The sequence below is a fragment of the Cyanistes caeruleus genome, chromosome 11 (genome assembly GCF_971803275.1).
Source record: "Cyanistes caeruleus chromosome 11, bCyaCae1.hap1.1, whole genome shotgun sequence".
In the NCBI taxonomy this organism is placed as follows: Eukaryota; Metazoa; Chordata; class Aves; order Passeriformes; family Paridae; genus Cyanistes; species Cyanistes caeruleus.
The window spans coordinates 16,579,339-16,592,750 of NC_141711.1; the positions used below are offsets into that span (position 1 = coordinate 16,579,339).

General features: G+C 42.0%; 1 protein-coding gene and 1 long non-coding RNA gene across 40 annotated transcripts in view; one reads left to right on the top strand and one right to left on the bottom strand.

Moving 5' to 3' along the window:
• The window catches only part of DOCK3 (dedicator of cytokinesis 3), a 183,220-nt gene that overhangs the window by 164,956 nt on the left and 4,852 nt on the right, over nucleotides 1–13,412 (top strand). For 7 of the 34 annotated variants that reach the window (XM_086845695.1, XM_086845697.1, XM_086845698.1 and 4 more), the window contains 8 exons: nucleotides 300–421; nucleotides 1,908–2,043; nucleotides 2,594–2,675; nucleotides 4,600–4,752; nucleotides 8,055–8,173; nucleotides 9,107–9,194; nucleotides 12,481–12,603; nucleotides 13,192–13,274. In XM_086845695.1, the coding sequence (XP_086701821.1) occupies nucleotides 300–421; nucleotides 1,908–2,043; nucleotides 2,594–2,675; nucleotides 4,600–4,752; nucleotides 8,055–8,173; nucleotides 9,107–9,194; nucleotides 12,481–12,603; nucleotides 13,192–13,274 (906 nt within the window). Of the gene's footprint in view, nucleotides 1–299; nucleotides 422–1,907; nucleotides 2,044–2,593; nucleotides 2,676–3,596; nucleotides 4,753–8,054; nucleotides 8,174–9,106; nucleotides 9,195–12,480; nucleotides 12,604–13,191; nucleotides 13,275–13,412 lie in introns of all 34 variants that reach the window. The other 27 variants (XM_086845705.1, XM_086845709.1, XM_086845711.1 and 24 more) reach the window with 8 other exon arrangements.
• Nucleotides 1–13,412, bottom strand: part of LOC147651031 (uncharacterized) — a 75,999-nt gene that overhangs the window by 53,738 nt on the left and 8,849 nt on the right. The gene's annotated exons all lie outside the window — the stretch shown is intronic.

Here is a 13,412-nt window from a genome sequence, read left to right on the forward strand (position 1 = left end):
TGCCAAATTACCAAAGGAATTCTTGATTTTTGTGGAGGAAGGCACTTGTAGAAAATACGTTAACTCAGCCTTTCAACAAGAATTGTTATATTTATGTTCTTTGTTGTATCACAGAGCAATTGTAAAGCTTCATTTTCAGTTGCTATCTCACATAGCAGAAAATTATGTAAGACAGAGGAAGATTAACCAGAGGTGTTGGATGTTCATTTCAAAAGAAGTGCCGTAATTGGAAGTAGCATGAATGAAGAAAACTTGCAGCTTTCCATGGCTGACTTAGCTGAAGTGTGTTTGCTCTGCAGGAGTTACCTGGTTTGGATAAGCTGAGCCCGGCCTGTTCTGGCTCCAGCACCCCCCGCAGCAACGTGCTGGTGTCCCACGGCCCCATGAGCCCAGAGAGCATGAAGCTGGTGCATCGACACAGGTAACCCCCTCTTCCTCCCAAACACCCAGGGGCTCTGCACGCTCTCCCACCAAGGTTTCAGGATCTAAGGAGTGCTTAGCAGTACTGCAGGAGGGGCAGCGTGAGTTTAGGCAGAAGTGCCTTTTGGCTTCATTCAATGCTAATTATTGGAGAGTTGGAATAAGAAAGTTGAGAAATCAAACTTGCACCAAATGCTGAACACCTCCAGGTGTGACTCCATCACTTTACTTACTGTACAGGCAGAAACACAAATCTGCCACTCAGTTTTCCAGGCTCAATCTGACTTTGGAGGTCCCAACCTCTCCTACTTCTCTTGCACCATCAGCAAATAACTGGGTCCTAATCTACCATAAAATGAAAATTGTATGGCTTGTTTTAGAGCCCAACTCAATATGTCCCCATTTGGAAGGATTAAAATTGTTACCATCATTATTTCTATAATTCTGACCAAATCAGAAGCCAAATGCAATAAAGGCTGCCACAGTGTTTTGATCAGTACATCAAAAAATGACCCTGTGGTGCTTTTTCAAACTGAATGCATGCCCATATATTAAATCTGAGATAATGACAGAGGATAAAAATTGGGATTATAAGGACAAAATAGTGGTTTTTGTATCCAGCCAACATTGCTTATTTGAAAATGCTAATTGCTCTTCTGTGTTTATTTTTCTTATTGGGTCACTATATTTTAGCTGGTTTTAAAGGCTGGCATAAAAAGCTGTGGAAAGTTGGTCCATAAATCCAGGATGGTGACATTCTTTACGCTGTCAAAACTGAGTGGCTTATACTGCTCCCATGGCTTAGCAGTTGACAAACAGTGTCTGGGTGATAACTTTTTTCTTTTTCCCCTCAGAATTCCTCATTTTGTAAAGGCTTTTTTAGTTTTTAGGACAAACTTGGGAAATGCAGTAGTGTACAGTGTACTTGTGTGTGTGGTTGAGAGTGACAAAGAGAAGTTCATTCCCTGAGGGAGATCAGGGTGCAGCAGGCACACCAGCTGGGCTGTATTAATTTACTACAAAACTACAAAATTGCCTTCAATTGTAACGCTGAGGCCCAATGCATCCAATAAGGAAAATTGGATTTTGACCTGTGTGTCTTGTGCTTGGATTTCTTTGGAATGTTTTGTTTCAGCTGCTCCCACTCAGCATTAAAAATGAGAAAGGTGTCAGTATGTTCTGTTACAAACAAAACAAATATGCACCCAAGGTCATGATGTGACATTATCCTGGGTTAGGGTTCTGAAATTCAGTATCTTATGTACTATTCTGTTTTACCTGTAATCTTCTGGTTGCTTCTTTCATATCTACCCACATTTGTGGATTTGTTTGAGCTTATTTGGCCTGATTCTTCAAAATTATTTGACATCTAGAGGTGACCTAAAGCAGGAGGTAACTGCAAGTACTTACTAGTTTGGAAAAAAATCAGGCTTCACAAACAGGTTCAAAAAACAGTTATGCCCTTGCTCTGTCTGTTTTTTTCCCAGCCCACTGAACATGCTTGGTTCAGTCCGACACTCCTCATCGTCTCTGTCATCGCACACCTCCAGTGAAACAGGAAACCTGGTTATCCTGACAGACAGTTCTGTGGGGGAGACTGCTGAGGATATGTACCACATGCAGGTACAGCCCCTGCACAGCCACGAGCGGTGGCTGGCACCAGCACGGAACATGTTCCAGAGGGTTTTGCTTAGGAGCAGTACACTTCACCTGTGCACGTGATTGGATCTGTCTGTGATATTTTTTTTTTCAAATAACTGAATAGGTAGAATCTAACATTTTTCAAGAAAGGTGACAGGAACTCACTAGATTAACTTCTGGAAGAAATCTCCTGTTTGTACAGTGACTGTGGTACTGCAGTCCAAGCTCACCCTGCTGCTTTCAGAAAGTGAGATTTTTGTCCTATTTTGTTTACCTGCCCCATTGAACGTGTGGAGTTAGTGTTGCTCTTGTTTTGGGGAGCTGGAACAAGCCCCACAGTCCTGAATGCAGGTTAATAGTGGCCTGCACTGAAGCTGGGCAGAGGCTGCCCTGGCTCATCTGACAGGTAAATCCCTAAGGCACTGATGCGCTCAGGTGTCTCTTGATGGTTTCTCTGCCTCCTGCAGCTTGTTTACCCTAAGCCAGGTACCAAGGCTCAGTCACCAATGTCTCTGTTTTATCCTCATACCAGGCTAGTCCTTCCACCTCCAGCCTGAGCTCCACTCACTCGGCACCATCCCAGATGATTAACTCTGCCCCTTCCAGTGCTCGAGGTAAGCATGGACAGGCCCTGATGGAGGGCACCTGCAGGTGTTCCCTAAACCTGGCAACCTTGCTGACTTACAGGTGAAACACCACCTACACTGACATGTAACACTGTTTCTCTTTTGGACACATAAATACCTCTTCAATACTTTTTCTTTGCAAATGGTTTCATTCTCCATTTAAGCATTTTTTCATCCGTATTTCAAATGTATCTCTAATACATGCTGGTTTCAGGCAGTTGAATTTCGTAATGATTTCCATTGTTCCACCACAAAATTGTGGCAGGCAGTCTAGAGGAAAACAAGAATAGTCCTCGTTTTATAGTACTTAAAAGAGAGATCATGAAGACAAAGGCAAAGAAATAATTTTACAAGCTTAAAGAAATTATGACAAAAAGGACTTGAGGCAGCTTAGCAGAAACATATGTATACAAAAGTAGATGTATAGGATGAATGTTGAAAGATATGAATTTTAAATAATGGAGATAAAGAAGGGCTTCCCTGCTGGGAAATTCTTGAAGAAAGGAGAAAATATAAAAGCAAACTCTGGGGGTGCTTATATTGCCTTTGTGTTACAGTAGCTGGTCTTGATATTGCTAATTATTTTCTTCCCCAGCTGATGCAAAACCACTCCATGCGATCTCCTGACTTTCATAACTTCTTTTCAAGGTTTTGGGTTTTTCCTCTCATTTTGGATTCTCAGTTGCAGGTTCTACACCTCTTTTCACAGGCATCTGAAGAAAGTGTCCAGGATATAGTCAGAGATAGAGGCTGATATTTAAATCTTACCCCTTTTTCCATAGAGAGGAATTCTGTGTATCCTGATGGAGAGGGAATACGGGGAAGAGCCCTTTCTCTCAAGCAGTTTTGGGGCTTTTTTGCTCCCCCTGCCAGTAAAATCCTAATTGACTGTCTGTTGTTATGACACAGATGCAGCAAGGTGATTTAATTGAGGGATCAGATGGAATAGGAAGGTGAGAAGTGAACATCTTCAAATAAAGGCAAATAGCTGCACTAATTATCAAGGACTGGAAGGAAAATCACGACAAACAGTAACCAGGTGAAACTGGAATAACAGGAAAAGGAAGATGCAACTAAGGAGAGGGCCATCATGTCAGGAAGACGTCCCTAAGAGGATGTGCCTCAGCTGGCATGTGAATCTTTGGGGGGACCTGAAGGATTTGATGCTGTACTGTTTCACACTGTTTTCCACTTTAGAAGTCCAGTGACAGGCTAACAGTGACAGGCTGTGACAAGCTGTGACAGTCTTTCTGAGCCTGATGACTGCACAGCATCACCAGCTTCCCTCTTTACGGTATTATTCACTGTTGCTTAGAAACCAACGTGATGAATGCTCCAAAGGGTCTGAGCTGCTGGGTGAGCCAACAGCACCTCCCAGGGATGGGACCCAGACAGATTTCAAATGGGAAACAGTAAGAGAAGTAATGAGATTGAAAAATGTTTATATAGCGTGTGATACAACGTTTCTTCTCTGCTGTTCTGTTCACTTTTAAATTAGGTGAGCATAGCATTCAGACATTACCCACTCATGGGATTTCACTTCTAGTAAAGTCCCAGATGCAATCTGTGTTTCCCAGTGTGCCAGTCACTGTTCTGGTTATTACAACACTGCTGTTGGAAATGGAGCTGTTCCTAATGAGAAAAAGCCCTTACACTTAAATTCCACGGTGGTAATGCAGCTGTGTTCTTCTCCTTGGTAATTTTTCCTTTTCTTTTGTTTTTTAAGTGGGTGAATTTGATGCTTGTGAAAATGAGACCAGTATCACTGGCTGGAGCAAAGTACTTCACAGACATGACATGTGCAGCTCTGCCAATGCACCTCTATCCCTTTTTTTCCTTTCTTTTTTTTTTTTTCTTTCTTTTTTTTTTTTTTTTTTTTTTTTTGTATTTATTTATATTCTTTTTAATTTAGCGCTGGTGAAAGGTGCTGGATTGACACCACTGGAGGCTGAAGCCCTCTATTTACCCACAGAGCAGATACAGCATGGGCGGCAGCTGTGCAAGTTCCCCCACGCTGCCCCCACCCATGTGCCTCATCTCTGTCCTGGAGGGACCACCTCTAGAGGTGAGAGGATAGTTCAGTCTCCATGACCCATCCAACCCCTGGCCTTTCTGCTGAGACTGCCAACAAAGCTACAAGAGTCACGATGCTGCAGCTGAACACTTGTCAGATGGGAAGTGGACAAAGGCCAACAATTCATTTCATAAAGGCCACATAAATTTATCAACTTAACATCTTTGTCACCTGTGGCTTTAACCTGAGCATGGTTGGGTAGGATTTCTAGGGTTTAGCCTGATTTTTAAATGCTTCTCTCATTTATCCAAATGATAATGTAGGTACTTAGAGTACCTTCTCTATTTTACTGCAGAGTCCGTTTCCTGAGGAGATGAGTATCTTTATAACAAGTTAGTTCCATCAGTGACCAAAGGAAGCCATGGCCTTTTGTATTAAGAATCCAGCAGGAATTTAAATTGTTCTCCAAAAAATTACCCTTTTATGGATCTTTAAAATAGCAACACACATGATTATTTGGCTTGTCCAAAGAAAATAACTAAGCGATTAATCTAAAAAGAATTTTTAAAGGATAGTTGTCAGGAAAGTTGATCAATTCTTTGATTCTATCACTTAACTGCAGATTAAGGCATCAAAATTTACACTAGTTATACACAAGTTACAGCAGATGTCTTAAATAGAACTGAAATCAGAATACTGCAAGAATTTGCTAATTCTGTGCTAATAGACATTAGACTCATTATTACAAGTATGCATCTCTCAATTTTCACCTGGCTTGACCCTTGAGTAGCTTCTTCCCTGCCAGGGAAGCACCACTGTTGTGTAAAAGGTCAGTAAGAAATTCAGCTCAGTTTGGCTTCATTTGAGGTGGCTCATGAGGCACTACTGAACTTTACTGCAGTTAAAAGATTACACAAGCCAGGTTCAGAAAGTGAGAAACTGTAACTCAAAAAGGCCCGGAAAGATCTAGGAGTGAGTTAGGGTTTGTCAGTAATTTAAAATAGTTAGGACTCCTCAATGCACTCAAAAAGCAATTCCCACATGACACTTGAATGGCCTCTAAAGGCATCCCTACTGCTTCCTCAACACTGCCCCTCACTAAGGTATAGAAAATGAGGCCTGGTGTCTTAACCAGCACTTTGCAAGAATACATATACTTACATTAAAACTACCTTTTTAAATCAAAAAATTACAATTTGGTGCAGGAGCAAACTTTTCATAACCATAACAAAAATGATGAACCAGGAGAAGAGATTCAATGAGTTTGGAGTTTACATTAATGTTCAGTTTATTCCTTACAATTAATACTTGTCACAAGTGAATTAACATATTTATAATTAGAAAAGCAAAACTATCTCTGGCTTTAGCACAGGTTTTCCTTTTTCATTAGTGAGTATCTACAGTGCTGCACATATCAAGTGCACCAAGCTACATGCTAAAGCTTTTAAAAGCATTTTTTTTGACTTTGCTTTTTAAGTTTTGCCAGTCACAGAAAAGTCCTGGAGTTATTGTGCTCTCTATCTGTCCAAAGCAGCAAGACTTAAATTTTGTTTGCAGACTGGATACTTGGCATAATATGTTACCATTTTACAGCTATAGTTAATGATAAATTTAGGGTACCAGTTTTTTAAACTACACTCTCCCAGCACATGTGAGATTTTTCAGGTTCTGCAGTCTGTTGAAGCTGTAATCCCATATAAATTGACAGCACATAGAGAGGTGGTTTGCATCTTTGATATAAAAGGACAAGGATGACAAGATAAGTAAAAAGGGAAAAGTTTGCAGTGTAGGTTGTGCTGTGCTGTAGTTCTGGGCACACCTAAAAGTTCAGCATCTTAACTTTTGTCCTGCAGAACAGAACTATCTGTGACCTGTGAGGAAAAGACTCAGCACAAAGCGTTAACACTGTGTTCTCCAAGCTGGTGTTGTACATAAAAGCAAAGAATGTCGTCTAATTATGTTTCTGTTCTATGTCTGGGGAGAAAATGAGTTCGGGACTAGAATGCAGATACTCTGCCACTGTTCATGTCAGAGTGGGGGTGTAGATTAATCTGGCATCTGCCCCCCCAATGGAATTGTTGCAATTGTAGGACTTTATCCTGCATTCTGCTGGACACATTGTTCCTTCCACTGTGTGCTGAATTTTAGTCCCCAAAACTGCATGTTTGCTTTTGCTGGAGTAAAAGCTGCATCAACCAGCACCAATGCCTTTGCTCATATGTTGGAGTGCTGTCCAGGTAATGTGTGTGGTTGTGGAAGTTTGCCAGAGGGGGCATGTATTCCCCAAAAGCCGGCATGGCTCTGTAATGCGCTGTGTGCTGCCATCTGTTCAGTGCGTGTTTGTGACGCAATCAAACAATCAGTGCAAATTACAGCTCACTTCAGCAGCTTCACAACATCAATTCCTGCCAAATATTGTGCATCTCAAGGGTTGCGTGTATCAGTAGTGTCAGACTTTAGGAAGTCACTAAGGAGAGTCATTCTTCTGGCACATCCACTGTCAGCTGTTGCACATCAGAAGGCGTATTGTTACATGGCACTCATCTTGAAGGACATGAGTCCCAAGTAATTCCACCTGCCAGGAAGCTGTTACATGAAATACCCCGATATTTTAAATGACAGCTATACAGATAACTAATAGATAAATCAAGCTTATTATTCCTACTATAAAACTCTAAGCATTGGTAAATGTATGGTGTCATCACAGGGCTCAGTAGAGCAAGACAGTAGTAATCATCATTACAGAAGCATTGTAAGCAAAGTGCCTCTCAAATTTATAGAATATGCTATTTGTTATTGGGGTTGGTTTGCTTTAACAAGAGGAAGCTGACCAAGATAGTACCAATGAAATCGCAACATTTGTCTCTACCCAGAACCAAGGAATGAAGTATTTTCTCATAGACTTCTGCTTTAACTGAATTGTATGTCTCAAGCTTTTATCCCTTTCTCCCACATTCAGTCCTAAAATGCACAATTTTATGGCATTTCTTTAACTCTACAATATTTTATGGGGCAAGGGAGCATTAGGCACAGCCACAGCTGATTCCACACAGATGCCCACATTATTTTATGTTTGAAAGGAAGCACTTTGCAACATACAACTAGGGACACGCACATCTTAACACACCCTACGTGGTATGTCCTTAATTGTATACAACAAGCCAGTTCTTACTCCATCCTCGTGCTATGCACCCACCAACAGTCAGCTGCTTAGTGGGCTCGGCACCATGTTTCCCTGAGTCCTGTGAGCTCATGCGTCCGAGCCAAGAGCACAGGAGGACTGAGATCCCTGGGCATGCAGAGACATGGCTGTTGTTTGTCCGGTGTACGTGATTTTTCTCACTTGTTTACAGGCTCTCCCTCTCTACCAGATAAGTACCGCCACTCTCGGGAGATGATGATGTTGCTGCCAGCGCACCGGGACCGACCGAGCAGCGCCATGTATCCCGCAGCTATCATGGAAAACGGACAGGTAGCAGCTCTAATTTCTTCTGTGTCAGTTCAGCCACCTGAAACTGTGGCTGTATTTTTGCTGGCTTTGACCACCTTAAGGTTTTCTTTTTTATCTTTGGAAAGCTCAGCAACTTAGGATCCTTTTCAGAGGTGAAGCAGAGCTTTTCCTATTAACCCACCATTGGAGGCACTTGATGCCACCCACTGTGGCAGCTGAGTGCAGAAACTGTAGTGACCGTTAAAAGAGCAGATATGTCCGGTGAAAATGGACTCACTTCCCAACTTTATCCTGGGAGCCCTGGTCCATTGCAAGTAGTCACACCATTTCCTTTATTTGTTTAGAACCATGGCCATCCATCCTTCTAGTAGTCTAGCCTACAAGCTGATTCTAAATAACTTTATGGTGATTTCCAGAGGTATCAAAAACTATGAGAGGCTGAAATAATATACTGATACAGGGTCTTCAAGAAATCTGTGCCCTAATTTCTCTGGACAAACTGAAAAGTGTGCCTACATGTAAGCATTTAAATCTTGCCCTGGCCGGCTCTTCTGAAGGGAATCTCCTGATCCTGCCCACTTACCACACTTCACTTTGCATTGAAGAGCTGTCTCAAAACATTCACAGTCAACAAAGTCACCAAACAAAACCAAAGATAAGCTTCAGAGGGCAAATTATGTTTTCCAGCTGCTAATGGGCACAAGGCCAGGCTAGAGCTAGTCTGAAATAACTCCTCCAGAGAGCAGGAATTGTGAGCCCTCAGGACTGTTACACCCTAGAGATCCACTCACATTGCACTGCAATACCTGCCAGTGTAGACACAGCCTAAGGTTCTCAGGGAATCTTTAGTTAAAAAACTTATTTGCTTAAAAAAAAGGAACAGAAAGTCCCTGCGCTGTCCCAGCTGGTAACTTTTTTTTTTAACTCCTCTTTGCTAACTTTCTTCTCTCTTAGCCTCCAAATTTCCAGCGCGCCTTGATCCAGCAAATGATTGGACCATGCAAACCTTGCAGTGATCCCAACCTGTCAGTGGCTGAGAAAGGTACTCCTTTTCCTGTTCAGCATGCATGCTTGCTAAAATATTATTCCTCTGGTCATGCTACAGCAAGTAACAAATGGGCTTCTACATTTCCTGGCAGAGTGCATTTCTCTCACACTTTTCTAATTAACAGTTTAATTAACCTGGCCTTCTGCCAACCTACCATCATTTCAGAGCCTTCACAGAAGGGTGCGGTGGCACAAACCTCCCTATTTCGGAAAGCTTTCCGAGTTTAGCATTTTGTTATTGAAACAATTCCTGCAGCCTTTGTCAAGCAAATTTGCAAAGCAGAAAATGAGAAGTTATCTAAGAACAGCCCAAGATTTGGACTATATTTTTTATTCATGAGTTATACTGATTTTTAATAGACATTTATTGCTCAAAATACAAGCATTCCTTGCAATCCCTCTCTGAGGTAGTTTTATCATTATTTATCATTAGGAGTATATGTTTTTTTAACTCATTCCTTTGAAAAAAAACTGAAAGAGGAGAAATAATTTGTTTGGTGTAAGAGAAAAGGAGCAGCTTGTGAAGGAGGTGCCATGGACAAAACAATGGGCTCAAAAATTATCTGAAAGGCAGCATTCTGAAAAAGCAGAAGGGGGCAAATTTTCTGAATCAAAATCTGAGACAAAGAGGCTGCCTAAGCAAGCAAAAGTCATGTATGGCTGGGAAAAATGGTATCTTAAAAGATTTTTAAGGCCAGGAAAGACCACTGCAACTCTCTAGTCTGACCTCCATCATACACTCAGATTTTCTATCTGTCTTTTTGTTTCAGTAACTGTGTCAGAACTAAACTGTACCTTTAAAAAAAAAAAAAATTTAGAATTTCTAATAAATCAGAATCCCCTACTTCAACATGAGTGGTCCAGATTGAAACCAGTTCTGAATAAATGGCAGAATGATGACTTGATGACAAGAGTTTTAAGACTGGGGGGGTGAAGGATTAAGAGCTCCAGTTTAGCCATGTTAGTTTGAACCAAACATATGGCAGAGAGGGTGAGATCTTTGTAATGGATAGGAGAAAGATCTTGAAAAGGTTAGGTAAATAAATATTTATTGTCTTTCTAGGAAAAAAATACTTGAATTTGTATCTGTGGGTGATACTATGCAGGAGTGTGGTATTCAGTGCCAGGAGATCAAAGACAGAATCCCTAAGAAGCCACAAAAGATACAGGTGATGTTCAGTGAGGGTGGTGAGGCAGGAATCCCAGCTCTTGTGCCTGGCTGGTGGTAAAATGCAGTTACAGGTGCTCTTGGCAGGCCTGAACCCTCATCTTTCCATGCAGTTGGGATGCCATCTGCCCTGGATTTTGTGAGCAGCCAGGCCCTGACTTCCCCCACCCCCTCCTGGCCATGTCAGAAGTTCTGCTGGGTAATTCCCAATGACAGTGGTGACATCAGTCGCCCGGGGCAGAATGGTTCAAATGCAGCTTCCCCGCTAATTAAAGTTGGCCATGGAGCCACTGAACAGGCACAGAGATACTGGCTAAGGCACAGCACTGGGAGTTCCCTGCTTCCGTTCTTCCCTGAAGCATTTTGGCTAAAACACTGGTTTCAACGGGCAGCAGCCACGCTTCAAAATCATCTCACCTTCTCCCAGCACTCCTAAATACTCAGAAGACTATGAATGAGAGAACACTGAGAAAGCATAAATTGATTTTTCACTGGGGTACCATGTGTTGTTATTCACGTTCTCATTCTGCATCTCAGAATTTAAAAAGAACTCCAAAACAACAAGCGCAGCAACAGTTTTACAGGCCAAGCAAGTCAGGTTTTCTGTCCTTTTCACTTGATGCTGGAATATGGCAGGAGATGAGCAAGGCTGGCACTGCTGTGCATCTTGTCCCTCTATTTTAGCCCTTTGACACCAATTGCAGTAATGCAAATTAGAGCACTCTGGCATGTGTACATGGAAAATCCATCTGAAGCCACGTTACTTATACAGAGAGATAGGCCCTGGTTTGAACCTATTCTCTGTCAAGATTCTTAGTGTCTTCATCTGACTTTCTCAGGTTCTCACACTGACTCTCTCTTTAAGGAAAAAAAAATTACTTTTATATTTTTATGGGATTTGTCCTGTCTTATGAAGCTGTCACTTTGTGATCTTTTTTACTTTAGGGAATTTTAGGCCTTGGGGAGCCCATGCTCATGCTAACTCATGAACTAGGGAGACAACAAAAAAAAAAAAAAAAAAGAGAAACCTTTCAAAGTCATTTTAGAAAGAAGTACACCAAAAATGGCTGCAGGCATTTTAATTAAGGAGAAATCCTCTTCAGATGTCAAACTCCATGTTTATTTCTCCAGGCTTCCATTTTTCAAACTGAAGATGGAAAAAGCTATTTTTATCTCCATTTGCTTTGACAGGTTCAATTAATTACTTTTTTCTTTCTTTGTTAATCTGAAGAAATTGCAGTTGCTTATTTGTTTTTAAATAAACACAACTATTGCATGTCTCTTCTCAGAATAAATCAAGTCTTATTTGGAAGGAAGGTGCATTTTAATAATGTTCAAGGTTGACAGAATTCTCAAGATCTTGAAAAAGGTTCATGTTCATGTCAAGAAGCAGCTTTTATTTCTATGAAAAGCCACGTCCATGAAGATAATGTTCACTCTCTGTTAAATGCAGCAAGCATTGCTGTCTCTATACTTCCTGATTCACAAAGACTTGGTCTCTTCAGGAGAGGATTCATTGTAATACAACAAGGCCAAACTGCTGTCTTTAAATATTTTGTCACCAAAGTTCTTGATCAATTCTGTAGCTTAGTAAATTGGAGCTTTGAAGTAATTTCTTTTGCAACAGATTGTAACGGACTGAGGTATAATTTCCTTCATGTCCTTTGTTCAGTCCTCACTGAGCCTGAAGTATAACCACAGGCTGTCCTGTGTTTCCAGAAAGTTTTGCCGTGTTGCCTTGTCACCACTCCCCACCAAGCAGGACAGCTTGCACCTGAGATCCAGCCACCATTCCATTGATGGGATTTCATTTTTACCTCCACATTGATCTACAAAAAAATGTGCCAGAGTCCTACTGCTCTTCAGATTTGCTAGAAATGAGCCATGGGATAGAGGGGAGCTGGGCAGACTAACCTTGCGATCACCTAACTCTCATTTCCTTAACAAAGCATCTCTCAACTTAACACTCTGTAGCCTTCCTGTGCTTTCAATCCTGTCATTCACTGAGTCCCTGGAATCTGTCTCTGCTGCTAAAGAGCACACTGGAAAGCCAGTTCTGGCCCCACAAACTCCCTGTCCTATTACCCCAGTTACATCTGTTTCAATCCTTCAGCTGTGCCAGCAGCACCCAGTAGCTGGAGCCTGGACAGTGGAAGCCGAGAGGCGCTGCCATTCCTGTCTGCCCATGCTGGGAGCATCCTGGCCCCACCAGTGCCTCCCCGAAGCCTTCCCCATGGTAAGGACGTGCCCAGCAGGCCTGCTGCAAATGCCTGCAGTCTCACACACACACACACACAAATCCAGACCACCTAAAAGCTGACTTTCCCCCCACAACCCTGTAAAAACAATCAGAAACAGAAACCCCATAGTCTTTCCTGGTCTGCTAGGTTTTCAAAATTTTTTTTTCCAAAATCTTCAAATTCTTGCCGTCCTTAAGCAATGTGAACTCGTGTGTACTTTTGGATTAGAATTAAGCGTGAGAGTGCTGAAGCTTGGTGTGGCTTCTTACCAATGATCAACTTTAGCAGTAATTTAAGCTTCCAAAGCTATTAAATGAAACTTCAAATGTTCATTGTTTAAGAGCCTGTTGCCTTGCCATGAGATCCTTGATAATGGAGCAGTGAAAAAAATCTCTCTCTGCACTTAATTTCTCCTTAGCAGCCTGTGTGTGACAGATGCACTCCGCAGTATCCATCAGACAGGCAGCCCTAGGCTGGAGTTAGCAGTGTTCGGAGCTGTTACCTGGCATTACAGAGCTAAACCCAGCTCTGTGGCTGCAATGAAACAGCACAGGTTTGCATTTCTGACCCTTGTCTCATTCCAGGACACTACTCACTGCACTTTGATGCCTTCCACCACCAGCTCAGTGATGCTCCCCCGGCACTGCCCGCACGAACGTTGCGCAAGGTAATGGCAGGAGAGGAGAGAGGGATGTAGGACAACAGTGGGCTCCTGAAGGGGATCCCCCCTTCTCTGCTCCCACCAAGCAGCTTCTGAATGCAGAAACACTATTTTTAACATGTTAGTAACTCACACATGAGAAAA